Raw genomic sequence first — 26,674 nt, 5'->3', positions numbered from 1 at the left:
CATCTTGTGACTGTGAACTTTAAAAATAAAGAAAGAAATAAAGAAATACAACTAAGAAAATCTCTGTTTTACCTTTAGATTTTTTAAATGATCCAATATGTTTTCAGCCTGTTTAACAAGGGTTTAAATATGGCTTGTGATGTAATCTTTCAACTAAACTATGTAAATCGCTAAAATTAGGTTTTCAGCATCTATTAGTTACTTGCAAATTCAAATGCAATTTACCTGAAGTCTTTACTTTCATGGAAAAATCAGATTCATACCAATGAGCTGTGGCTCAACCAATCAGATAAGCCATCTAAAGTAAAAGGGAAAAAAATCATTAAATGTGTTTCTATAAGGATGGAGTTAAATACTAGGGGCCAGTGCTCTTAACGCATGCACATCTCTCCCTGTCAAAAGCATCCTGTTAAAGTGGGCCAAGGCATGTGCACCTTGTGTGCGTGTGTGTGCATGTGTGTGTGTCACACACACAGTGGCTCAGGCTGCTGTAATGGAAAATGACACTTGCAATCTGTCTCGTGGCAATAACCCCTCTTCAGTGCTCTTGTCTCCACTCCATGCACGCACACACACACACACACACACACACACACACGCACGCAACACACTCGACGTCTCTGTCACTGCAGCAGCCCCCGGGCCGTCCTTGTCACTGCACAGCTTTATTGCATCACTTTAACGTGACAACAAAAGAAGACATTGTGTATTGGGCCTGCCGAGTATAGAAGGGGAATGGACCCACGCATTAACTACACAAGAGACAGACTGAGAGTGCGCGCTTCCGTGCGCGTGCACGCATACACACACACGCAGACACACAGCAGCAGCGTTTTCTCTTGCGAGTCATGACATTTTTCGTCTGCCTGTCAAAGCAATGACAGAGAGACAGACAGAACAGCAAGACACTGCTGACACACTAATGCTGTTTTGCATGTTGGAAGCCTATTCAAACAGTGCTGAGCTGAGACTTTAACCTCTTATGTGTGTGTGCGCGCGTGTGAGACTGATGGGTGAAGACCGTTATTTCTGATGTTATCATAGTTTGGCCCTGTGTTGGCTGTTTGATTGACAGTTGGCTTGGCTTTAGAGTGGCTTTGCTTTGCCGGACAGCGGAGGCGGGATCCGCCTATTCCAGTTAACGCGGACGCCGCTGACAAGAGCAAACAGACGCGCACACATGCGCACACACTTCTCCCTCTGTTTATGTGTCTGTTTGAGTCTTGATATCCATCTCTGTCTCTTTTTTGTCTTTCTTCTCTATGTGTGAATGTTTGTTCCATCTGTGCGCTGAACGGCTTGAGACAGAGCATGTTGTAAAGTCTTAAGAATAGCCCACATTGTCCTGTGTGCAGCTCAAAGATAGGGCGACAGACATGTGAGAACCATTAGACCAATGGCAACAACAGTCCAAACAGCAGTGGAATGTTCTGCTGACTAGCATGTGTGTGTTTGCGTGTGTGTGTGTGTGTGTGTTTGCGTGTGTGTGTGTGTCTGACCTGTTGGAGCCTTATGGGTCACCGCGCACCAATTACTCGGGCATGTCAACGTCGCTCCTTGTAAATCTTTTCCTATTCTCAAGTTTTCCTGGCAAGATTACGCCGCAGTTAGGCGAAGAAATAAGTTTGGTTGACGAGATGCCTCGTTGATAACAACTGATGGTTAGGTCACGTTTAGATCACTTAGCCATCTGTGGCTAGCAAATAGGAAGAGTAAAACTCACGCATTAAATGACAGAGTTGTGGGTGTCTTTGCCTTTATTTTACGAAGCAAATTACAGAGATAGACAGAAAGGAAGGGGGAAAGAGCAGGAGAAAGACCCGGAGTAAAGGTCTGGCTAGCCTGGATTTGAACCAATGCCTCTGCTGACATTTGAGCAACTTGATATAATTAAACTATAACGAGGGATGACGTAACAACAGTGAAGTAAAACAACAACCCTGTGGAGGTGACAGTGATGTCATCAGGGTTACTGTACTTCCCCTCAGTCTTTAGACTTACAATTTTTAACAAAAAGCACCAAATACAAGTTTCCAAGTCAACATTTTGGGAGCTGGAAGACAAAGTGTTTGGGAACTGAAAAGTGAACTTCTGCCGCTGCTTTAAACGGCTCCTTTCTAAAGTTGTGAGCTGTGCTTGACAACCCTTTCAGACATATTCACTCTCACACTTAAATCATACAGAGCCAGCAGAAGAAAAACCTGCCTGAAACCAAGCGTTTAGAGAAGTCTGGAGCCCGAGCTTATGCCTCACGGGTATTACTTGTACAAAATGTTGACCTTATTATTTGAAACTTTGGTCTTGTTTAATATGAACATTCACTTCTATACAAGTAATATACTATGGAAGATAACAGTGTAACAGGTCTACCCACTACCAGCTGAAGTTTGAAGTGGGTTAAAACGGCTGTCAAAAAATTCAAATTCAATTTACTCAAAGCCAAAATCTGATTGGAATATCTGCTACGACACTGCTTCAGCTTTTCTTTGGAAATAAACTAGAAACCAATGTTTATCAAAACATATTGTGGTTCTCTTTTTTTAATTAAATCAACCCGCGCTTAATCTTATCATTCATATCTTTTTCAGAACAAGATAACTGAGTCAAGTCGGGTGCATGAACTCTATTGATAAATATCACATCACATTTATTGTAAACCCTTATAAACACAACATGTTGTGTGGTACTTATTTTCTCCCTGAACATTCCTGTCTGTGTTGACCCTCTTTTCCTCCTTCTCCCACAAGACACCCATGACTCCTTGATTGGACTAATTGTCCTAACAACGTTTGGCTCGCTGGAAACTGGAGACTACAGTGGGGTATAATAACCTTGGAAATAACTTTGTTAGTGTAATTCAACACACCAACAAAATGGACGAGGAGGCCGTGATCGGCAGTAAAATGGGGTAAAATATGGTTCAGTTGGTGGGTTACAAAACAGCAACAAGCGTAAACTGACAATCTGATCGTGGGATTGGGAGGCGGGGGGTACACTACAAATAGGGCTCAATATTAGAATATGTGAGTTTGGGAGAAAGAGTGCCAGATAAACCAGCACCACCTTAAAAATGTCTCTCTGTGTGGCTCTTCTTAAGCCACCATCATGAGTCTGAACTGATAAAAAGATAAAATATGAATATATGATTTAAATTGGAAACCCAGAGAAAGAAAGGCACCAGTATCACCACTACAGGGCCAGCAACCCACCATATGACACACACAGACACACACGTGTACCTCCAGTGAGTCTGCAGTCTCTACCCACATCTGATGGAGCCATAAATAGCACTGTTACTAATCGCTGATATTCACAGTTGATCATAATTTTAAATCATCATTTTACTAACAAACTTGAACAACAAGGAACCACATTCTAAATTTAAGCAACTGACAGGCAGAAAATGGTTCTTCATCAAATGTCTTTTACTTGAATGTACCGATTGTGAACATTTGGGTTGACGTCAGTATTTTTGCTGTGTTTCTATAGTTATCTATTCTCTCTTTTGTGCAGGAAACCTTTTAAAAAAAACTTAAAATGAGAAAACTGACCGTGTTTCACACGATCAGAAAATTTACAGAGAGGGCAAAACTGATTTGGCAAAAGAAATTGGCAGCTGACATCACTAAATGTCATTTTTTTTGCTGTTATCCACCAACAAGGAAATTCAGCTGATCCATCAGAGGTTGGTTAGTACTACTTGTCTTTTATTATTATTTTTAGACAAATATCTAATTAAAACTAACTTCTGAATGACAAACTGCTTAATTTAAGATCCCGAAATGGTTAAGTGGTGTCTCTTCGCTTCAAAGTAACTGTCCACAACAGGAAGACTTTTAGCATCGTCATTTAGTGCGCCAAGATTTCGTCTATTAAATTAAGGGACTCACAAGAGTCATATTTCCTGTCTGCTAAATGCCCGCTCCCATGGTTTACAGCCCCGAACACAACTTAAGAAAACGCTGGTAAAGTCATTCTTTGAGTTTAGAAAATTCATCGAGCCCCACTCAGAACATTAAGTATTCTTCTTAACTGGAACCGGTGTGAGTATTGCTATGGTTAAAGACAAAAAACACCCTTAAAAGATGACCGTCTAAGTGAGTCTTTAGCAACTCTGGCAGTGTATTAATGATCACTGCAGTATCTTGTCATATACTCTTTTATACTGACTGTCTGTGATGTTTTGGAAAGGCTACAGAAACACACACCTGGGTTATAGAGAAGACTGGCATACAACAGCTGATTTGCTCTGTCAGTATTACAATGAGCCAAGAGGCCAAGTGCTTGTGTGTGTGTGTGAGTGCGCGTGTGCGTGTGCAAGCACACTTGCATCTGAGCATGTTTGGATGTTTGAATATGTGTGTGTATGTGTGTGTGTGTGTGTTTGTGTGTTTGTGTGTAGGTGACAACTCCAGCCCCAAACTGACTGGCATCTGGCGGTGGCAGTTGTTTTAACAGCTGAGCTGACAGCATTAATCCGAACGCACCCAAATCAAAAGGAGACAACACCTGTTCACTGCTCCTGAGCCCAGCCGAGGAAAGGATGAGGGGGGGGGGGGAGAAGAGGGAGGATGGAAGAGAGAAAGACGCAGAGCGAAGTATGAATGAAAGCAGGGAGTGAAAGAGATGGAGGGTTAGTGATTAGAAGCAGGTGGAAAGAGTGATGGGGACAAAGGGAGGTGGGAAGGAGAAAGATGAAGGGAGCGTGGCGGAGAAGAAGAATTTAGGCATAGATAGGAGAGGGGTAAAAAGCACGGAATGAGTGAGAGAAGAGAGAGATACGAGGGAAAGATGGCATAAAAAGCAAAGGAGGGGATGGGGAGAAAATGATGAGAGCGGGCATACTGCCAGGCAATACACACACGGCACTCTTTCCCTTGAGCGAAGCGGAAAGGGGCAATGGGCCAAACAAGGAAGGAGGGGGAAAAACAGAGGGAAGGGAGGGGGAGAGGTGAAAGGATGGATCCCACAGGGAGACAGAGAGAGGGAAAAAGGTGGGGTGTGGGGTGGCAGACAGAGGAGAACAGCAGCGATCTACCCAGAAGAAAATCAGAGCTCTGACTCGAGTCGCTGATGGTGACCGCTCTGCTGGCCAAGCAGCAGGGAAAGAAAAGAATGCAGCGCAGACCCTTGCTCCTTAACATCTGGCTCAAATAAGGCCGGGGTCATGCTGAAGGGGCAGGTCGTGACCTATGCGGCTGACAACACAGACGCTGCCACTTCATCTGCAGGACCTTACCCCTTTGAGCAGCCAGCCCGGGGTTAATTAATAAAGACCTTGTGGTTTCAAAGGCTGACACACTGACTGGCTGCTGGACCAGACTAGGACTGGTTTCCTGACACACTACAAGACAGATTTGTTACTCTCTGCGTGCTGAAGAACACCACCTTAATATCTGTGATATAGGACGGAGCAGAAACGGTGGGGCTGGCTCGTGGGTGGTGACTACGTGGATAGCTGGCGTGTGGCCATTCGCTATCCCTGATGCATCATGGGAAGCTGTGACTCCTTGGTCAGGTCAAACAGCTTGGTGCATTTATCATGCACGTGTATGCAGACTTGAAAGTATGTGTGTGCAGAGAATATAACTAGAGCTATGTGGTGACATCAATCCCACGCCTCCAATCAGGTTGTTAGAGCCCCTTTACATCCATGTCAGGCTTTAAATCCTGCTCTGGACGCTGCTGACATGGGCGAGAGCGGACGACAGCTCTGACGCTTTCACATCTGTGTTAGAGCTGAGATGTAAAATTGCACTGAGCAGATTGTGCTATTGTGCTACTTTGCAACAAGCCTACATGGATTATACAGGGGAAACCGGAGTGCAGTCCCTTACACACATACTGTATACGTTACCACAATGTACAGCAAGAGATTTGGTTAATGTATGGAATAAAAAGTAAGAAAGTCTGCTAATAAGCTAATCACAGAGGATACTCGCTTCTGTTTAAAATACATATTTTATATCCTACAGAAGGCTTATACATTGGCCTTTATAGTTTGGATTTTAAAGCTTTCTGGTCCTCAGGCTGTATATCAATTACACTACAAGTAAAATTATGTTTTGGTGGAACTTTATAAGACAGATTAACTGAACATGCAAAAGGTTACTAGTGTAACACAATGATATAGTCAATGAATTATGAGGTTTTTATCAGCACCAGAGCACATTAAGCACATTGTTGTGCCCAGTAAGGAAATGACAGACCTGTAATTAACCGAGAAATACAAAATATAAAACAGGCAGCTCATACACTACAGCATATATGTTACTCAAGTTCTCAAAAGCATAACTTGTGAGCAATTTCCACCTATTTAAAGTCAGCTCAGTGCCTTCCTGTGCACGCACTACAAAATGTACACATTAAGAGAAGTTTGTGGAAACCTTGCAGCTAAGTGATACCTTTTTATATTTTGTTGTGGCAAAGAGTCAAGATGAAAAAAAAAAAGAGAAAAACTCGAGCATTTCTTTCCAAAATGCAACATCCACCTACTCACAAAGTAACTGCTGGTATGTCACTAAACTACTTAATGGAAGATTGTTGAAGTTGTTGGCTAACTTGACAATTTTTCTCACAAAGTAAAAATGTTGGAGGGCACAGTTATTTGGCCCCTTTGAAAAACTGGTTGAACTCCAAACAGCAATTGCACCACAGTGTTTCTCAGAGTGTTCTTGTTGCTTAAGTGCCTCGGTGAAAAGTTTGGAGATTTTCTGCCGCATTTCATATCCTTTTGATAAAGTAATTGAGGGACAAATGAAAGTCAGCGCACTCTGCACAAAACTCATTAATCTTGCAGCCATTTTGCAGCATAAAAACATTCCTCTGACTCTCCATGGGAATGGGAGAAAAGACCAAAAGGAAAATGAGAGAAAAAGGAAGAAAAACAACAAGTGGGTGTGCAAATGAAGAGAGTTTATGAGAAAGCTGAATAGATAAATCATGGATTCCGCTGATTTGGTCATGGGACATGATGCTGAATGGAAATTAATGGGTGAGTGCCAAAACACTGGGGCCTGTCTAATATTTGGGAGTTAGGCCTTTATGGGAGACTCACACAAATGCACGCGCACAGAAGCCCAAACATGTAGCACACATGCACAATTACAATCTCACCTTGAAGAAACGCACACCTCTTGCCCAACTCATCATCAGATATCAACAAACACACACAAACACACACACTGTACTCTAGGACAGTCAAACTGTGACTAGGTCACAGCAGCTAAGCTATGGAAGCCCCGGCTGATTCATGAAGCTCGAGCCTTTGTCCTTAACTTAATGCCACGCCGGGGGGGCAATAATACACACAGGCGCACACACACACACCTTAAGAAAAACCACAGGACCCTCTCTCCTCTGTGTAAGCGCTTTTATGCTCATGTATTGGACAAAAGCTGGGGCACTGCTTTTCCCCTCAAAAACACAAACACACACACACTATTCATCTACTTAATATTGCTCATCTGGACACGGAAGAATGGCAGAAAAAGAGTTTCATCCTCAGCGATTGTCTCGTGCAACGCTGGAGAGAGAATGCAACGCTGAAAAGCGGACGCAAAACAATTCAATGAGAAAAGTGACTTGAATGCGCCTTTCATCAAGCCAACAATGGCCAGCCCCACAATAGGCCTCAGGTTCGCCCCATGACGTTGCCTGTTTCTCATGCCACAAAAGGAGAAAGAAGAAAGAACGAAAAAAAGGAAAAGAAAAAGAAATGCCAAATTGACTCGATTTGAATTGTGAGCCATGTCCATGATGATTTTTTTCCCCCTTTCTATAACAAACCCAGCGAAGTTAACTAGCACAATGAGACTCGGATAAGTGGAGAGAACGATAAATAAAAAGGTTTGGTTTTTCTTGGATAAGCAACACGAGGCGTCCACTTTTTCCTGCTTCAAAGTGAGTTTTATTTCAGCAAAAGGTCGTTGTTTCTTTCTTCTTCTTCTTCTTTTTTTTAATGTGGAGATCTTTCTAAGCAAAGAATGTTTGAATTTTTTTACTACTGAGGGCTTTTTTCTTTTTCCACCAGGTCACCGAATAGGTGGTGAAGCATAAAACACAAAACACGAGTCCACATCTCCTTAGGAAAGGGTTCAAGGTAGCAGCAGTCTCACAAGCATGGTGTCAACTTCTCTTCGGCAAATGCTGTCCGTACATTTGGAGCGCTTTGATTGGCGAATGAGAAAAATCACGCCTTTTCTTGCTTCATCCCTTCATTTTTAGCGAGTTGACAAAAGCAAAAAGGAAAAAAAAAATCTCTTTCAACGTCCCCCCTCGGTTTGGTTTCACTTGCTTTCCTTTTCCCAGTGCGACAAGAATAATCGCGGCAAACAATGGCTGCGAGAGTCCTGCTGCACTTCATGTTAATTTATACAACTAACTAATTACCAACAAAGGGTGGAAATCACATAAAGACGTTCAACCCGCTCCCACGCTAGGGGTGTGAACCTGCTGCTGTGTGTGTTTAGATCCATATATGTGTGTGTTGCAGTCTGCAAATTCCCCTCAGGGATCTCTGCTTAAAAAAAAATAAATAAAAAAATCAAGAGGTCTGTGTGGTGACTTGCAAGGGCCGTACATGCCATTGTTGATGTTTGTAGTGTGTGCATGTGTGCGAGCGTGTTTGACGTAACCCCCCAGATAGCAGAGAAGAAGTAGGATTAGGCAAAGTGAGGATGAGGAGGGGGTAGAGGGGAGGTGACGCGACTGATGGACGGATGAACAAGAAACTGCCTCGATCCCTCCGCTTCTCTGCCTCCTTTTCCCCCCCCTTCCTTTCATTCTCTCTCTCCTTCTTCTTAGGAAGAATGTATCCGCCCTTCCCATTGTCACCCATTGGAGTGTACGCAGGCGTGAGGGAGCTCCGGCCACTGTGCGCCTGTGTGGCACAATGGCCTCGCCTAAGTGCTGTCCTATAAAATGCCTCAGTGCTCTCTAAAAGCAAGCCCCTGGTACCCCTCCATGTCTCGAAAATAGATGAAGTGCTGCGCGTACATGTGCGAGCATGTGTCGGTGACTGTGTGCTGCATGACATCTGTCACTGAGTTGGCATTTTCAGTATGGAAACCTGTGCCTTCGAGGAGCTCGGGGCGGCGAGTACGCTCAGCAGTAAAATACCGTTTTGGTTGACCTTAAGGTTGCAGGGCTGCAGACCGGCGTGCGAGGTTACAAGTGTGTGGGGACGAGTGCGTCTCTTGTTTCCGTGCACGTATGTACAAAATTAGGCGATAAAGAAGAGTGGCGAGGCTCTGACCTCAAACATGCACGCTGGCTCGCTGAAACGACAGCGTTGCCATTTACTGACCCCGACAAACACTCTGACAGGAGAGACACATACATCAAATACATGACAGTATTATTGCTTGTACTCTCATTCATATCGATGGCAGTAGACTCAGGTACATTTTTTCTTTTATGCAAATGTTAACGTTTACTTTCAAACTAGTACAAAACTCTTTCCCAAGTTGTATGAAGGAAAGGAAGTGTCACACTAAGAATCCAGTTTCCTGCAGACTTTGGTCTGAATAAAAAGCAAATACCTTTAAAAAAAAAGATATTTCAAGGCTGTTTCTTGTTTTTCCTCAAATCTTCAAATGCTAAAATGCCTAAATGTTGTTAAGTTGAACGGACAGCTCACCCCAGAATTTAATTCACATAGCTTTCCTCTGGCCTGTGGTGCTATTTATCCATGTAAACTGCTGTGGTGTGAGTTGCCCAGTTTTGGAGACATCTGCTTTCTCTTAAATGTAATGGAATGAAACAGGACTTGCCCTGAGGTGCCCAAAGCACCAAGGGAAAAAAAAAGTACCTATAAAAGTAAGCTACAATGTTTCTTTCTTGAAATAATAATAATACATTTTAATGATATAGGTAATATAACGAGGTGGTTGCTCAAAGAACAGCTTTGAGCCTTGTTATAGTGTAATCACATTCGTGTCGGGACAATTTTCATTCTAGAAAACTACACCTGGCGAAACATTGAGATGGTGTGACAGGATGTAAGCATTAATGGTGTCTCCCTCACCTGCGCTCTTTGCTTCTTTTACTGTTCATAGACTGTAAAAAGTAAATACTGTCCACATTAAACTATTTGCAACAAGATTTTTGACTTTTCTGAGTAACTGGGTCTCAGTTTTTGCAACAGAATTTAAGCTAAATACAAAGTCGAAAGTTGTATCAACCAAAAAAACACACACAGCAGATTTTCTGAGCGACTTCAGGCTGGGAAGCTTTGTTTATCCCTGTAACAGCTGAAGCTAAAAAAGAAAAAAAAAAACATAAAAAAAAAAAAACAATCCCAAAGGCTATGAAGCCCCAGTGACTGGTAGCTGTAGCTGGGTAGCAGAGGGTCAACAGACGGGTCCAGAGATGGAGCTCAGCTGGCACTTAATGTGCGAGCCACTTACAGTCCATGCCGCCATGTAGTGAGACGAGGAGAGGAGAAGAGAGGAGAGAAAAGGAGAGGAGAGGAGGCTGAGTGTCTGGTGAAAGTCCAGGGCAGTGGAGGCACCACTCCAGGGGCCGAGAGGAACATCTGTGCCCCATTTAGTGATGTTACTCCTCCTTTTAATTCCCCTCATTTTTCTTTTTGCAGCTTATAACTTCTGTCTGTCTGTATGTCTGTCTGTCTGACTGGGCTAATAGGTTATCACTGGGGGTTGCTCTGTGGCGTATGGGTCACAAAAGGTTAAATGATGACTCCGAGGTAGCTGTCCAGGTGTGCATGCGTGTGCTCGTGCAGCCATCTCTCTTGGGTTTCTGCACCGCGTCTCCTCTTGACCCCGAGCCTCCTGCCATGCTCTGCGCTCTGCACTCATAATTCCATGTAATGGCACAACGCGCACGTTCCAGCACGAGCCGCTTGCCTGGCGGCCTCTCGCATCGAGTTGAACGCACAGGAACGCACACGCACGCACGCTTTGTCATGGCATTTTTATCTTCGCCTTGTCACTGCTGAAGAATTTATTAAAGACAGAACGCTGTGTGTCTGTGTGTGTGTGTCTTTGCACATGTTTTGTAGCAGTGTGTTTGAGAGAGTGTGCCCGTGTGTGTGTGAGTATCTCGCGGGTAGCAGGTGGCCGTGGATTAAGACAGGAGATGAATGTAGAGAGCAGGAGAGCGGTGGAGCATGGTTGGGCCAGGCCATGGGGGACAACATGGCTAGTCATTTATTAGAGGCCAACACACACACCTTACATGTATGCAACCAAATGCAATCCTTCCCACAGCAAACACACACACTTTCTGCCACAAATACATATGCAAATGCACATGCGCAAGTATATGTGCTCCCAAAGGCTTTAACAGCACTCACACTGACCTAGTATCTACTATCTCCATTCATCTAGCCTAAGTAGAGCAGCACTAGCCACAGACACAAAACTAAATCTTTCAAACTTAAGGCATTCTTAGCGAGCGTGACTGTCTGTGTGTCTCTGTGTGTGTGTGTGTGATGTCTAAAGAGCTCAGGGCCTGCCTTCGATAAGTCAAGCCCTTCTTTCTGTTTCAAGATGTTTATCGTTTTCTGACCCATTTTGTGTCCCTGGCCCCTTGTTCACATCCCTCCTGGTGTCAATGTTCGTACACTATGAATGTGTATGTGTGTCTCATTGATCCAGCTGGAGGCTTTGTGTATGTGTGTGTGAAAAAGAGAGAGAGAGAGCAGTAATATTCCAGGCCTTTCATAATGATTAAAGCCTTCATTAAATTTTCATCCCAACCTGCTGTTTGCTGCTAATGGCCTTTGTGAGCCACACAGCCAAACAATAGCTAGCCGGGCACAGAACACAGAAAAGGGATTTCTATCTCACGTTCAATACTGCCCCTCATCGTCCCCCCCCCCACTTCCTCCATTTCCCTCTGCCTCTCTTCATCTTTTCTCAGCCTCCTTTTTCTTCCTTTGCTCTCTTTTCTTTTTTCTTTAGCCTGGGTTTGTGTGTGCGTGCTGGGTCTTGAGGCGCTGGGGCCTTTTGTTAGCGCGTCTCATTTAAACATAGAGAAGCTAATGCTCCAGGTCGGTTTGGATGCTGCTCCGCTGTGGCACTGTGCTAATGGGGTCTGTGAAGACACTGGTCTTTCTCTTCTTCACTTTCCCTACCTTCACCTTCTGTCTCTTCCTTCCCCTTCTCTCACTCTCCGCTGGCTGACTCATAAAGATCCATTATTGTTGTTTTTTTTTCCTGTGCAGCCAGTTCACGAGGTCCAGTGAAGCAGCGAACAACCCAAAACACACCTCAATTACAGCTCTGCTCAACAAACAGTTCAGTTTTTCTCTCTTTCTGTTTTTTTTTCCTTAAAAATGTGCCACAACAGGCCTCTCTATCGACTGGAATAAAAACAACCAGACAGCGAGAGCTGACCAACAGTCTCGGCCTTTTGAAAACTCGGCAGAAAAGCCTGGAAAATAAGGTTAGTGCATCACAGCTTGAAATGAAAGCCTGTTGATGTACTGGCAGAATACAAACACATAATGCACCTACACTTTAAAGGCAAATCCACACTGCACCACTGAGCTGTTTTTTCACCTTTTGGGTATGCCGTTATGTGAGCTTGAGGCTGCTTGGTCAGAGATGTACAAATATTAACGCGTTGCAGACTTGAAAGCTGTTCTCCAGCGACCACTTCAGGCTGGGTCCAAAAGCTCGTCCATCCCCAATAGATGATAAAACACTACATAAACTGCATCCACGGATCGTTCCCCCTAATTGTAACACCTATATGAAGGGTGCATTTCTTTTAAAACCCACCTGTTTGGATTTTTTTAAGGCTTTGCGTCCGTTTTGCTTATGGAAGCAGCTTGCTCACAAACTTGACTACACTTAGCTGATAACTTAACGCTTCACTCTCGCCTAAATATCACTTTCGGCTCCAAAAACAACAAGCATACTGGAAGCCACAACGCAAAACATTCAGTCCAGAGACCAACAGGTGACATCATACCAACATCACGTCCAACTCTGACAAACTGTTTTTGTTTTTGATGGAAACTGACTCTTAATCAACTCGTCTCAATCAGGATCTATTCGGGTTAATTAGATAGGACTTTCCTGCACAACAGGTTTTGGTACGACCCCAACATGTTGCAGGCTCTAAGCTGCATTTCTTAGGGGTGCAGTATATCCTTTAAAGTTGACACTGACTTCTCTGTGAAGCATCCCCACCAATACAGTAACCTGTTATTTATATTAGCACATCTTCCTAAAGGGGATGGACACCTGTTGTCACATTATCTCTTAAATGCATTTCATGGTGACTTAAGCCCCCATTTGTGGGAGCAGTGGACATTAGTGGGCTAACTTTATCTTCTCTAGACTCCAACTGTTTAGCCTGAGGATAAATTTGAGAGTCAAATGTGGGGGCTAATCGAGCTTAACTATGGAGGCCCTGCAGAAAAACAATGTTTGGAATCTGTATCCAACAGAACATGTTACAAAATTACTAAGAAAGGTGATAAGATGATCACTGAGCTGAGAGAATTTTTAAGTAACTGCTTCAAATTAAAGCAGGGAAACATTTGGTGATTTGTTAATCTACTAAAGTATGTTTGGAGGCCTTTCACACTCACTCCAGTGCACACTACACACACAAGAACATGCATCCACACTTGCATCTTATTTGTCAGGTTGTGATAAATATGCAAGGCACGGTGGACAATAGGCCCAAGCAGCCAATGCTGTCTGTCTGTATGCTGGAAAAAAAACAAAGGCTGGCCTCTCATCTGAATGTGTGTGGGCTCAGAACAGAGGGAAAGAGTGAGAGAGAGAAAGAAAATAAGACAGAAAGAAAGAAAGAAGATGATGAAGAAGAGGGAAACGACAACAGAGTGTAATAAAAGTCGGGCGCAGAGCCAGGGAGATGGTGGGGACCTGCAGATCACACATCTGGCTGTAACAAGCGTTTCCTTTCATCACTGACCTTCTGGCTCGTTTTTGATCAGCTCCTCCATCTTGCGTTGTTTCAGTGTGTCCACCACGTCTGCCAGGCTGCCCTTGCGTCTCTCGGGGGTGCCCAGGGTGCCCGCGGCCGAGCCCCCGTCGCTGCAGAGGCGCCCCCCGCCTCCACCCTCTTCTTTGCCTGGTGAGGTAGCATTGTGCTGAGGGTAAGGACTCAGGGAGCTCCCCTTAGTGCCATCCTGCTCCTGGAGAGAGGAAAGAAGAAGAGGGGGATAGGGATTCATCAATTCTTAGCTTCAAAAAAAGCGATTTTAAAGACACAAACAAACTGTAGAGAAAGAAAATTAAGAGGAAACGAGGGAGGAGCTGGCATAAACCCATTCATTATCTCCATCTTTCTTCCCTACTCTTGCTCCTGTTTTCTACTTCTCCTGTTCTTATACCCCAGAGCAACAACTTTCATCCCTGTCCAGTTATCTCAAGTTAGGGCATACTACTTCTCTCTCTCTCAGATCCTCTGGAATCTGCATTTGACTGACTTGGAGGTACTTGACAGAACGAGCACATGAAACAGTAAAAGACTGCACACTCTTTAAGTGTCACGCTAACTCTTCATTACAAAGCGTTCAATGGCTTCCTTTGAGGGATGTCCAATGCTACAAATTCCAAGCCCAACTTTCAGCGCTGGTTTACTTTTGTCCTAAGATTTTCAAAAATTAATGCTGTGGATGCAACTCCGTCAAATTCAGAGATAAAAAAAACAACTCCAAAAACGGCTCTGTTGTGAGGTCAAATCATTCCCCTAAACTCATAAAGAACTGAAAGGGCAAAAAACATCATTGTAGGAGAAAAGACAATCAGCATGTCAGCAAGTAATTATAACGTATGCAGCTTACAGTAAAGCTCTCTTCTATTGCCAACACGTTTAGTTTAACGATGCTTGGAAGTAATGACTGTGGCTGAAAAAAATATTTAGAAAAGTGGACTTTTGCAGAAGAACAAGTTTACCTCTTTCCACTAAACATTGTTTTTCTTATTGTTTTCTTATTATATTTAGAAATCTGTATCAACTTTCACTGCCATATTTTCGACCACCGACAGCTCGAACGCACTTATTTACATTTAAATAAGCGAGTCTGAGTACGGACGTTATTGTTCCCTTTCAAAACGAAAGCTCAAACATGAACAACAAGCCTCAGGACAGTAGCCGAGTGCTAAGTAACTCTTAGCATCTTAATCTGTGACCCCATAAAACCTGTGTTTGTTTCTACAGGCGGCGTTATAGACTTAACGCCGGCTCAGCCCAATTAGCGGTGACACTGAGAGTGAGGATGCCGTCAGCTTCGAGAGGGAACGCTGTTATCTCTTTGTCACATGCACAGATGGATTCATGAGGGTATATATGCTCTACATGCACAGAAGTGCGCTCCTTCTTGAACTCGCACTCAGGTGTGGTAAACTGTGCGTGTTGCTGTTTAATTACAAAAACAAATGAGTCAGTCAATCAGCCACGCAGTCTGTCAGCTCAGCTCTTCGTGGGGTCAATGGTCCACAGGGTTAATCTTTGGCTAATCTCACTACAGTATGGGGCACGCCACCTGTGACAGCGGCACACATACACCGTACCTGTGTTTGTCTTTGTGTGGGTGTGCATCTGGGAGAGACACAGAGATGGACGGGCATGGGGAGGCGGTGATACATTCCACCTTTAATAATGACATTACAGAGCATTAAGGTGGAGATGGTTTTCTAATCATTAACTCGCAGGCTGCCGGTGGAAGTGGAACTTAATACTAAGATCACAGTCCACAGTGAAGTCATTCAGAGTCTAGACAGACTGATCTGTGTCTTTAATTTAAGAAAAAAAAAGCATTTAAATGGGACAATTTAAGAAAAGAAAAAACTCAAAACAAAGTCTCAAATTACTTTTTCTTGACCTTTTAAGAACATAAAACCAGGCAGAGGCTTTCCATATCGATGATGCTTTTGTTGTCGGAAGCCAAACATTGTATGAGAGGTACAGCAGACCATTATCACTTGGCATTTTTGACACTTCGCTGACTCTCTGTGTTGGGCTCTGTGTGTTTCCACACTCTGAATAAGTCAGCGCACTCAATAATTCACTCATCCTCTCCTTGGCGTTCTTGCACATGCATTGTAACAGAGGGACAGATTGTGACAGCAATGATAAGGTTGGAACGTTTGTGTATACTGTATATGACGGGGTAATGAGGTTTCAGTCAGTCGCTGCTGAGGCCGCTAACAGCCTTGTGTCACAAGTGTCTTGTGATTTTAAAAGCCCTGAAAGACTTTGCTCTTCTCCTCTGACCACCTGACCGAGTTGGTTGCTCGTGCCTCTCTTTGTTCCCTCACCCTCTCGCTGTTCTTCAGATTAGGGAAAGTCAGACTTCAAAAATGAGCGGATTTGTGATTAGGAGTTGCATCAGCACCGGCACGACGTGCAAATGTAACGAGACGGAGGGAGAGATAGAGCGTAAGAGTGTAAAAGTCAAAGAAAGCAAGAAAGAAAGACTGAGTGAAATCCCCAGAAAAAAAAAAGAGAGAAGCAGCGTTATTAGAGGAAATGAGAGCGAGCGAGAGCGTGCGAGTTGACAGAGAGATGCATGGAGAGAGAGAGAGCAAAGAGGAAAGCAGGCATCTTGAAGGCAGCGGTCACACCTGTCACATCCCATTTATCTAATCCAGCGCCTACTTAAAACAGCCGCACTCTTTCTTTCGAGAAAGATGTCGCGCAAACAAAACAAACAGAACAAGAATATGCAGAGGGAGATGTGGGGGGGGGGGTGGTCGGAGGAGAGATGGAGTTGGAGAGGAGTGGGGGGTGAGGGGTTGTCGGATCTCTTTACTCTGCCGAAAAGCTGCCAGAGAGATGTCATCTCGCTGCGTCCAACAATGAAGGTCATTTCCCCAATCAAAGGGAATTAGCAGGGAGCCATGGCTTCTTCAAAGACCTGGTACATTACGGCCTGTGACATTATTTATGTGTGAACTCTGACAGACAGCCTTATCCCGAAGGCAACTTAAATGGCTTATGTTTCTCCCCCCACCTCCCGATCAGCCTCCCGGCATATAATCCACACGCCTCGCTGGCGATTTGTACGGCAAAGTCCAAGACAGAGGGATCAAAAAAGAGACACGACACAAGGCAGATTCTCCGCTGTAAATGGGTGTCAGTCAGCCGATCCCGGAGTAACGCAGGTGGCGAAAACTTTTTCTCATCAGCATGCATTTATTCATGAGTGCAAACAGAAATTCTGGCTACTGTAAATGTTCATGCCCTCCTCTCTGTGCATGTCTGTGCGAGCAGGTTTTTTTTGTGCATATATGTGTGACACTGTGAGTGCACCACATAGCCTGTAGGTGTGTAAATGTGTGAGTGTCTGCATATATGTATTTATATGCACTGGATGTGGCAGGCTGGCAGTGTGGGCGGTTCTGCCTTTAGTTTGCAGATGTCAATTCTCTTCCAAATGACTGGAACAAAGTAAAAATTGCGCCCCACTCTCTTTATCCTTTTACTGCCTCTGCAATGGAACCGAATTAAACAACTTTTGTCTTCTTAAGCTCATCTGTGAGGGGAGGTTGGTTTAAAAACACTTAACTCTTGCCAAATGCTATTTTTTTTCCTACAGCCAGCACAGATGCCGCTGTTCATGTTCTTCTTTTTTTTCTTCCTTCTCCTATTCCTTCCGTCTTCTTCTCTCCCTCCTTCTCCGTTGCCCGACAGAAGAAACTCTCTCTCTCCCTTCTTTCTGCGCCACAGCCTGACATGTCTCGGGCTGTGCAAGGTGTATGTGTGAAAAACAATATTTGATGCTTGGCGCGTCGTCGTGGATCAAGGCATGGACAATGTGGCAGTAGGAAGAGCTGGAAACAGCTGCTCAACTAAAATACGTGCCCACGAATACACACCGAGAGAATGTCACCGATCGCTCCTGCGAGGGGGGGGGCGAGACTCAGCCCTGTGCCAGAGCCTGCCAATCTCCACAATATATACACTTAACACACCTCAGATACAGCAAATCCCTTTACATGCCATGGCTAAACACAGACACTGTCAGTGGTGACTCGGGGGGTCCTTCAGGATGAGGACAAGCAAGAAAACACACAACGACACGCATTAGTTTTCTCCTTGCGTTCCAACAATATCGAGCTATGCGACTGACCCCCAAAACTGAAGAGAAAAAAAAGCCAATAAATTACAAAATTTTAATTTGCTGATTCTAATTGTCTTATTGCACACAGTTGCCCTTTCCTTATCTAAAAACCTGCAGCTGTATTTTAAGTAGCAGTTTGGCTAAAAAAGAAAAAAAATACGCCAGTATATTTTACCAAGACCTCTCACTGTTGACAGGCAAGCGTGTGTTGATTCATTAGTGCATCACTGGCATGAGAAATTAAGTGTGACCACTGTGTCTCAAGACTGCTCAATGACTGTGTTAAATCTGTCAAATTCACATTTACACACACACACACACACACACACACACACACACACAGGAACACACATAATCACACATACAAATTAGACAAAAAAGAGAGAGAGGAAAAATGAATAAGAAATAATGCTTGATGAAATATCTTTATAGTTTTCTAACGTGTAAGCGTGCATCTCGCCTGTTAATGAAATAATTAGTGTTTGTCCATTAGCACATTTATGAGAGAAGATGCTTGCCTCTGCCTGATGTGAAAACAGTTTTTTTTTTTGCCAGCATCTGCAAACATAAACATAAAAAGATCTAAAAGAAAGAAAGCAAGAGAAAAATATCTCATTCACGGGCTGTGGGCTTAAACGTTTCCTGTTGTCATTTACAATTTTCACATACATTTACACAGATTTTTGTTTCTCTCTGTAATTTTGGCGGTGTCATAACTGGATTTGATTGGTTGACCTCGCTGAACTCCCGACTAAAATCCTTCCCGTAACGCGTTTGAACTCAGGGTGCTCCCACCCAATCAGGGTCCAGCTGCATAGCGAGAAGTTCGCATTCAATAATTTTTTTTTTTTTAAAGACACCCTTTTTAGCGAAACTACATTCATTTGCAAACCATTATGAGCAGTGCTATTCTTACTCACAGGCAGGGGGGGGGGAATAAAACACATAAGAAAAAAGGAGAAAAGTGAATAATCCGACACCTTTCACGCTTTTAAAATATGCGCGGGTGCCGTTTTCACTCAGTGTGGTTGTGCAGCTGTAGTGGGCAGGTAGAGCAGCCGAGCCAAAGCCAAACAGGCAGGCGAGGCAGCCAGAATGAAGAGGTCAGTGTGGAGCTGAGCGCTTCTCCACCACCGTGTTAATTTACTATGACAAGATAAGGCTGTAATCTGCCCCCCACCCTCTCTCTCTCGCCTCCCGCTGCCCCTGCTGCCTCACATCCAAGTCAAGCAGTCGCCGATGAGCCATTTACTTCCCCCTATCACTTTACAACAACTGCCCTGAGAGAGAGAAGGGGGGAGAGACCATCCCCCCCCACCTCTTTGTAAATCTCCCCTATTTCTCCTCACTCTCCAGCCACTCTTCACTGACAGTCAGCGCTGAAGGGATTGGCACTGTTAAACACCCCCCCTCTGAATCCCCCTTAAAAAAAGAAGAAGAAAAACTTAACACACATCTTGCAACATGCCAAGCAGGCAGTCGGATAAGCCCCCATTCCACCCCCTGCCAGACACACACACACGCGCAGAGGCTTGCACTTAATAATCCACATCAACTATTATTAATAAGACTTTCCACATACACATACATGTCAACAGCCTCCCTTCTGGTGTCCATTAATGAATAAGAAAGCAGCTGTGTGTCATTTTGTCGTGAATATTTAAGGTTTTTGTCAGTCTCTCTTCATGATCACCTAAAGTGGTCAGCCACGACGCCCAAAATATTCATGAGCGTAATGTTTGTTTGGATAGTGTAAATCTAAATGAAGTGGGAATAATCTCAACTACAGCAGATAACCCAGTATGAAGATCTGCATCTCTGCACACCTGTGTGTGTGTGTGTCTTTATGTATTCCCCTGCAATCCCAGGACTTTGGTTTGCAGTCCACAGCTACCACACATACAGAGTCCACAGTAGGAGGGGCTTACTGGCTAATCAGCAAGCTAATTACAGAATTAGCTTTTAATTACAGTTGCTAACCACCGTTTCATTGTTTTATAGCGCGTGGGTATTTATGGTCAGTATGGGGGAAAGGTCGACAGGTGTTATGAGAGCACTGGTATGATAAGGTGTGTATCAAGGTGAAGGGCCAGGAGAAGTTTCCTTTAGGTTTTTTTTGTTTTGTTTTTTTTGGCGTGTGGTAGGTAGCTTGCGTTAAAAAAAATGCACAAGTTGCCTTGTGCCACATTTAGCTACTAGCTAACATGGATTTCCTGGCAGCTAAGGTAGTTATAGGTACATAATGAATCTACTAGTCGAAAAACATAAATATTGTGTTAATAACCCCAACACTCTTATCTCAAAAAACACATGTAGCAAAACCTTTATTTGTACATGCATCCCACATTAAATAATTTGATCATCATTATATAAAAATAATACAAAAGTCAGGGAGGAAAAGATTAAATGTGTTGCGTCAATACTGTTTGTGTCAACATATCACAGCAAGTTTAAAGAATAAATAAACGTCTGATACTCATAAACTAACTAGCAAAAATACAGCTCAATATTCAATTTGAATTACGCAACTTTACATATACACACACTGACACACAGACACCTTTACAAATACAGCGCCATACATTTAGCACCACCAAGCAGCCTCACACTTCATCCCCAAGAAAATGACTCACGCAAATGGCTCACATTTTAGCAGTCACGCAACTGTGCATCAAATGGGCTCAAGGCAACGGCTGGTGGCGCACACATAAAAGCGGAAAAAAAGGGAAAAAAAACCTCTCTCTCTCTCTCTCACACACACACACACACACACACACACACACACACACACGCGCGCAACCAAATTTTATCCTTGAACCTAAAAATGTTCATATTTAAAAAGAAAAAGTCAGCTCCCAGAAAGAACCTGCTTTCTACTTGCAAAGAAAGTCAATTTCTGTTTTTGTTTTTTTAGGGTTCTGCTTCTTTTCACATCTACCGTCAGTCAACAAACAAATAACCTCGTTTTCTTTTATCGTTGTAGAGATACATGTACCTTTTCATAGTTTGGCTGCCATAAGAAGAGTAAACAACATACCAAAGTTAAAGCAGACCCAAACTGTTAATGCATTCAATATGTGAAAAAAAGCTGTTTACTTATCCAGAAATGACTGGAAATCCCATAAAAGCAAAACCATTCTAATTAGTTAAGAAATGCTTAATTCACGAAATTAAAATGACAAATACACAAGGTCGAGGAAGTTAATTTCCAGCTGAATGCATCTGCAAAATGAAACATTTTGTAAGCAAAGATTGTAGATTTTTGTCATACAGGTACTAATTCCATTTTCAGCCCAGGCTGTCTTAAAGACAGAAAACTGCTATGCTTTCAATAATCGCTTAATTCGAGAGGTTGAAACTACCATGACCACAATCTGATCTGGGGTCTGAGCCTTGGGGTTACTTTCAACCCCAAGCCTCTCAAACGCACACAGGTAGACAGCCTTATAGGAAGGAATTGGAAGGGCAGAAAGCCAATGGAGATAGAGAGATGAAGCCAATGACCAAGCCTGCAGTCTGTAAAACTGAAGGTCTACATTGGTAACTTAGACACATTTCTATGCCAAGTGGTTGGTTGTGGTTAAAAAAATGTTTTCTTTTTTGTGGCCTATGGCAATGCAGTCCCAAAGTCACACAAATGTTAGGCTCCAGCTATAGTCTTAAGCACATGAGAGAGCAAACATACAGAGATTCCTTCATGTATTGGTGAGAATCGCATGACTAGCTAACATGGCTAAGTACCATTCCGATGCGGTTTACTGATGACACCAACTCACAGGTGGCATACAACATCACTGATCCCACCAACGATGTCACCTCTGTGGCCTCTTAATGCTGCCTCTAGTTCTAAATACAATAGTTCATAAATAAGGCTTTAAAAACAAATATTCAACAGCTGGCTGCTCATAATCACTGTAGCGTTCAACTACCTTTGCTGACACTAAACATATCTGTGAATGTAGGGTCTGCATTGTATCTATGTATGTAAGGGATAACCATGCAAGTTTTGGGATTATTCTTCTTCTGGGCATGCAAACATAAGATCAATTTTAACTCCTTTTTCTGGGTTATATCTGTTTATATTTTAGAAACTGGAAGCGTGTAGGACCTGCCAACGGTCATTTTTACAAAGTTTTCTTGCAGTTTCTCTACAAAGACTTTTGACTTCTCTGATGAGTTCAGACACAAAAGTTCCTCCAAATGTCTCTTCAACTGTTTCACCTGTAACCCCAAATCAGCTACTGTCACCCACAGGTGTGTGCCCCGAGCGTGAGAAACGATGGGTGAGACTGATTTGAAAACCGTTATTATTTACCATGTTGGGCGGGCTGTCCAAGTTGCGGTTGGGGGGCGAGCGAGGGGACACCTTGTTGCAGTAGGAGGCCAGGGGGAGGTGGATGACACCGCCCAGTCCCTCACTCTCCTCATCCTCCACTCGCTGTCTGCTGGTTGCCATGGTTACCTCTCCATCTGTCCCCCCATATGGAGAGGCTGGTCGCTTGGAAGACATCCTGGAAAATAAATAGGAGATAGAAAGACAAGAGAGAGAAGGAAAAACAGGAGGAAGAATGAGCAACACTCAAAAGATGATATAATAGGCTGACAACTCCACTTATATGTTGGTAGCAATGAAAAGTGTGGAGGCTCCAAACTAGTTCTCAGAAACTCCCGGATAGTTCAAACTTTTAAGTGTTTACCCCTCTGCTATCTGTTTACTGCCTTCCGGTAGACATTCATCTGATCAACCTGCAACATTTCTCCATCTTAAGTTTTCTGGGGAAACCCTTGCCCTCATAAAGACAACAACGGGGCATCTCCTCACATCGACTTTAGCGAGCTTCTTGGCAGACATTCAAACGCACTCTCGGGTCTTACAGTATGTTTACCATCGAGGCCGTTACTGCAAAAGGAGCGCGCTTGGACTGGCATTGTGGAGGAAATGACCATGTCTTGACAATGGGCTTTCACAGAGAAAAACAGATTGTGAAAGAGAGAGAGAGAGTGTGTGAGACAGAGAGGGAGAGCAGTATGTACAGTGACAATAATGTGTGTTTATGAAAACCTCTGGACAATAGAGTGACGGGAAGGAAAAAAGGTAGCAGCACGACAGCACCCGCTGTTTGCATTTGTTACTCTGCCTTTGTTCCCTTGAAAAGAAGCAAAGGATATAAAGCCACATCTATTAGGTGAACTCTGTCTCTCACAAGGTAAATTTGCCTCCCTGTACTTCAGCTGAATAGGGATGCAGTGACTATGCGGCAATAATAGAATTTAATGTGGTTCTCAGCATCGCCTGAGTGCTTTCAGATGCACTTGTCAGCCTTGAAGCCACTGCGACTATGACCCTGGGTAATAGGCTGCTAACGCTCAGTCGCACAGAGGCAACACATGACAGCGATGGAAGGATGGAGGGATTGTGAAAACTTTAGCGGAGGGTTGATCCTGATGAAATAAGCAACAGGCATCTGACTTTCAAACTCCGCTAATTTGTTCCTTCTTTTGACTTAACAAGCTGGTTTTTTTCACTCATCCGCTCACTCTCTTTATCCGGCATCCATATCGTGCCTGCCTGTGATTTCCTCCGTTTTCCTCTTCAGCCTTTCTCCCTCAAATTCTTCCCCTCTCTCCCCTGCCTGTCTCTGGTAAACTGATTACACTCTCAACTCTATTGGATTTCCTCTGGACTGTACATCTGGCATTTTTCCTAGGAGCAGCCCTGCTGCTAATTCATTGCTTATTTACCTTATGACAGTGGAAAGGCAAACAATATTGAGTGCAGCTCACTGGAGGCGATGAGGAAAGCGCCACGCTAGGACACGCAACATGCGGCTTTATCACATCGAAGGAAGGTTACGGTCAAAATCAAATAAACTCCGCTGAAGTATAAGGATTAAAGAAAAAAAAAGAAAGAAAAAGAAACGATAAAGATAAAGAAAGGAAACCGAAAAACCCCTGCACCATAGTGACCTAATTTAATTACATTTAATTGATTTTGGAGGATGCTTGCAATATTCATAGATATACATAATCTAATAATTTAAACTGATTTACAAATTGGAATTTGTATTCTCTGTTTTCGTACTGAGTGTATTTTGTATACAGGATCTTTTTTTTTTTTTTTTTTTTTAAATGTAAAACCCCAGGTTTTCAGGATCATGGAACTTTCCTTCCATGCGTTTTTGAGTTTCAATGGGCTCTGCAGAGCTGTTTAACGCTGCACCGGACTATTTCATCCACTTAGAAGGGACCCTTCATTTGAAGTTAAATCAGAAAATTGCTAAATCACCACTACAGATATATATATATATCTTTTACTACTAAATCAGAAAGTTCTGTACAGCTACAATTGTTTCTTTTCAGTGACTTTCTCGCAGCTTTAATCAAGGTTAGACTGGATGAAGCATGTTCTAGTAGTTACAATAATGTTGACGATGGCTAAGTGCTTTCATGAAGGACGCCGTATAAAGTACACGCAACCAAACACAGAGACAGTTGTCGAAATCAACTGGTTGGTGTATCTGCAGCTGATTTCTTTATCGGTCTCTCCTGGACGCTCTCTCTTGCTCAGCAAAAACTAAGGCCATAAATGACACCTGAAGAATGTGTATTGTTTCGAAATAAAACTGCACAATGAGAGCACTAAAGCAAATTGATATTAAAACTGACTTGAGATAACATTTATGATGCATGTTGGAATGACTGTGGGGAAAGCTATATCTGTGCGTGTGCGCGTGTGCCGCCGCGCTGTATAATGCAAGCGGCAGGCCCAGCTGTACAAACTACACACACACACACACACACACACACACACACACACACACACAGAGAGAACAGAGCAGAACACTGCAGGTCTGTCTTCATCACCGCCTGTTTACTTTACCTCCTTTCACTCTTTCACACTAAGGCCTTTTGTTTCAGACACACACACACCTCCCCTTGTATCCTTTGCACACCTCTACTCCAGCCATAACCCAACACACACACACACACACACACACACACACACACCTGTGATCAGTTTTGAGAGCTCTTGCCTCGCTAATGTTACAGAGACATCTTTGAAAGCATGGGAGGATTTTAATTTGGTTTTTACAACGTTGTTATCCATCATTTAACCACAGTAGCCACAGAAACATATCTAGATATATGGGCAATCCATAGACAAGAACAGTTACACATTAACACAGAAGGCAACACAGGTATCCAAAAGCTCTAAGGGGCAGGGAGAGCGACTTCAATCTCTGGATTTCCTTCTCTCCTCTTCTCATTTGCCCACTCCACTCCCGCAACTCTGCTACTACTTCCTCAGAGGTGGGTGTCTATGAATGGGGAGGCCATTCGCAGCTCCTCTCCGGCTATAAAGTCCCTCTTTCCCCCGTCTGTTCGCCTTTGAAGTCAAATTACTATACAATTGGGCACAGCGGGTGTGCAGGTTTCGCTGGCTACTTCATTTAAAAGTTTGGCAGGGCTGTCATGCTGGTGGTAGACCTAAAGGAAGCGGTCTAAACAGCGAGGATTTAAAGAGATAATGTGATTAATTTCCAGGCTGTCTTAGGTAATAATTAAGGGAAATTAGCATAATTTTGTTTAAAAAAAAAAACGAAACAAAAGAACACCAAGGAACATCTCCTTCTCTGTTAAACACACGAGACACATGTATGTTTCTTTAACATTTCTTTAACAAATGAGATGACGACCCTTTTTTGCCGTATTTACAAATTCAAGCAAAAATAATTTTAAAAAGTCATCTTTTTGCCCCCCCCCTCCATCCAAACTCTCATTTCTTTCACAGAAAAAACACATACACACACAACACCACACAGTGAGAGTGCTAAGCTGAGATTAGAGTGCCACTTCCCTTTGGCTTTTTGATGATTAGTGGCTCCTCAACTAAGTCCCTCATATCACATATGTCCACCGCAGCTAAGTCACTAATCGGACAGCGACGGACGTCCATTAACAGGCCGAATAATCGCCATCAGCGGTGGTTAACTGTCTCCTGGCCATCGCTTACTGTAATCAACACGTCCATTTCACGTTGGCACGTCAGCGACGGCAAGCTTACGCAAGCGTGTTTAAATACAGGCAGCGAGCTTATGAACACGCGATCGATGTTGCTCTCACACGCGAAACATCCCCCAGAAATGCATCCAGACACATTTCAAATGAATTAAGCAAAGTGGGGACAAAGATTTGTTTAAGCTTTGAGGGAGAGCGAGAGAAAGACAAAAGCAGCCATCACAGAAATGTCACAGACTATCGCACACACACACACACACACACCCGGCTCTTTCACTCTGTGTGTCTGGCTGCTAACATAATCATGGTGCTAACTGCTCTTGTTAACTCCTCTACTCAGAACAAGCTTTCAGGGAGCGTGGGAGCCTCCTCTGGAGAATTCCACAGCAAAGTGTGCGTCTGTGCTTCGGCATATGCACGCGTGAGTGTGCGTGTGCGTGTTCGCACCCTCGCTTTAAATTACAACCCATTATTTCAGCCACCACACAGTCAGTTGGATCTATCGTCTGCAGTAAAAATAAGCGCAGAGGCTAATTCCAAAGGGCTGTCAGGAGCCAACGTGACATTTGTGTTTTCGTTATT

At 43.5% G+C, this 26,674-nt stretch overlaps 1 protein-coding gene across 4 annotated transcripts in view; it reads right to left on the bottom strand.

Annotated features, from left to right (window-relative positions):
• sox5 (SRY-box transcription factor 5) overlaps nucleotides 1–26,674 on the bottom strand; it is a 247,819-nt gene that overhangs the window by 52,937 nt on the left and 168,208 nt on the right. For all 4 annotated transcript variants that reach the window (XM_040035588.1, XM_040035586.1, XM_040035585.1 and 1 more), the window contains 2 exons: nucleotides 22,389–22,584; nucleotides 13,918–14,140 (listed from right to left, as the gene is read on the bottom strand). In XM_040035588.1, coding sequence (XP_039891522.1) covers nucleotides 13,918–14,140; nucleotides 22,389–22,583 — 418 coding nt within the window. In that variant the 5' untranslated portion in view covers nucleotide 22,584. The remainder of the gene's footprint in view (nucleotides 1–13,917; nucleotides 14,141–22,388; nucleotides 22,585–26,674) is intronic.

This window comes from Simochromis diagramma, unplaced genomic scaffold (assembly GCF_900408965.1).
Source record: "Simochromis diagramma unplaced genomic scaffold, fSimDia1.1 OVJJ01000816.1, whole genome shotgun sequence".
NCBI classification, from domain to species: domain Eukaryota; kingdom Metazoa; phylum Chordata; class Actinopteri; order Cichliformes; family Cichlidae; genus Simochromis; species Simochromis diagramma.
The sequence above is the reverse complement of the archived record's forward strand: the minus strand, read 5'-3'. Positions and strand labels throughout refer to the sequence as shown.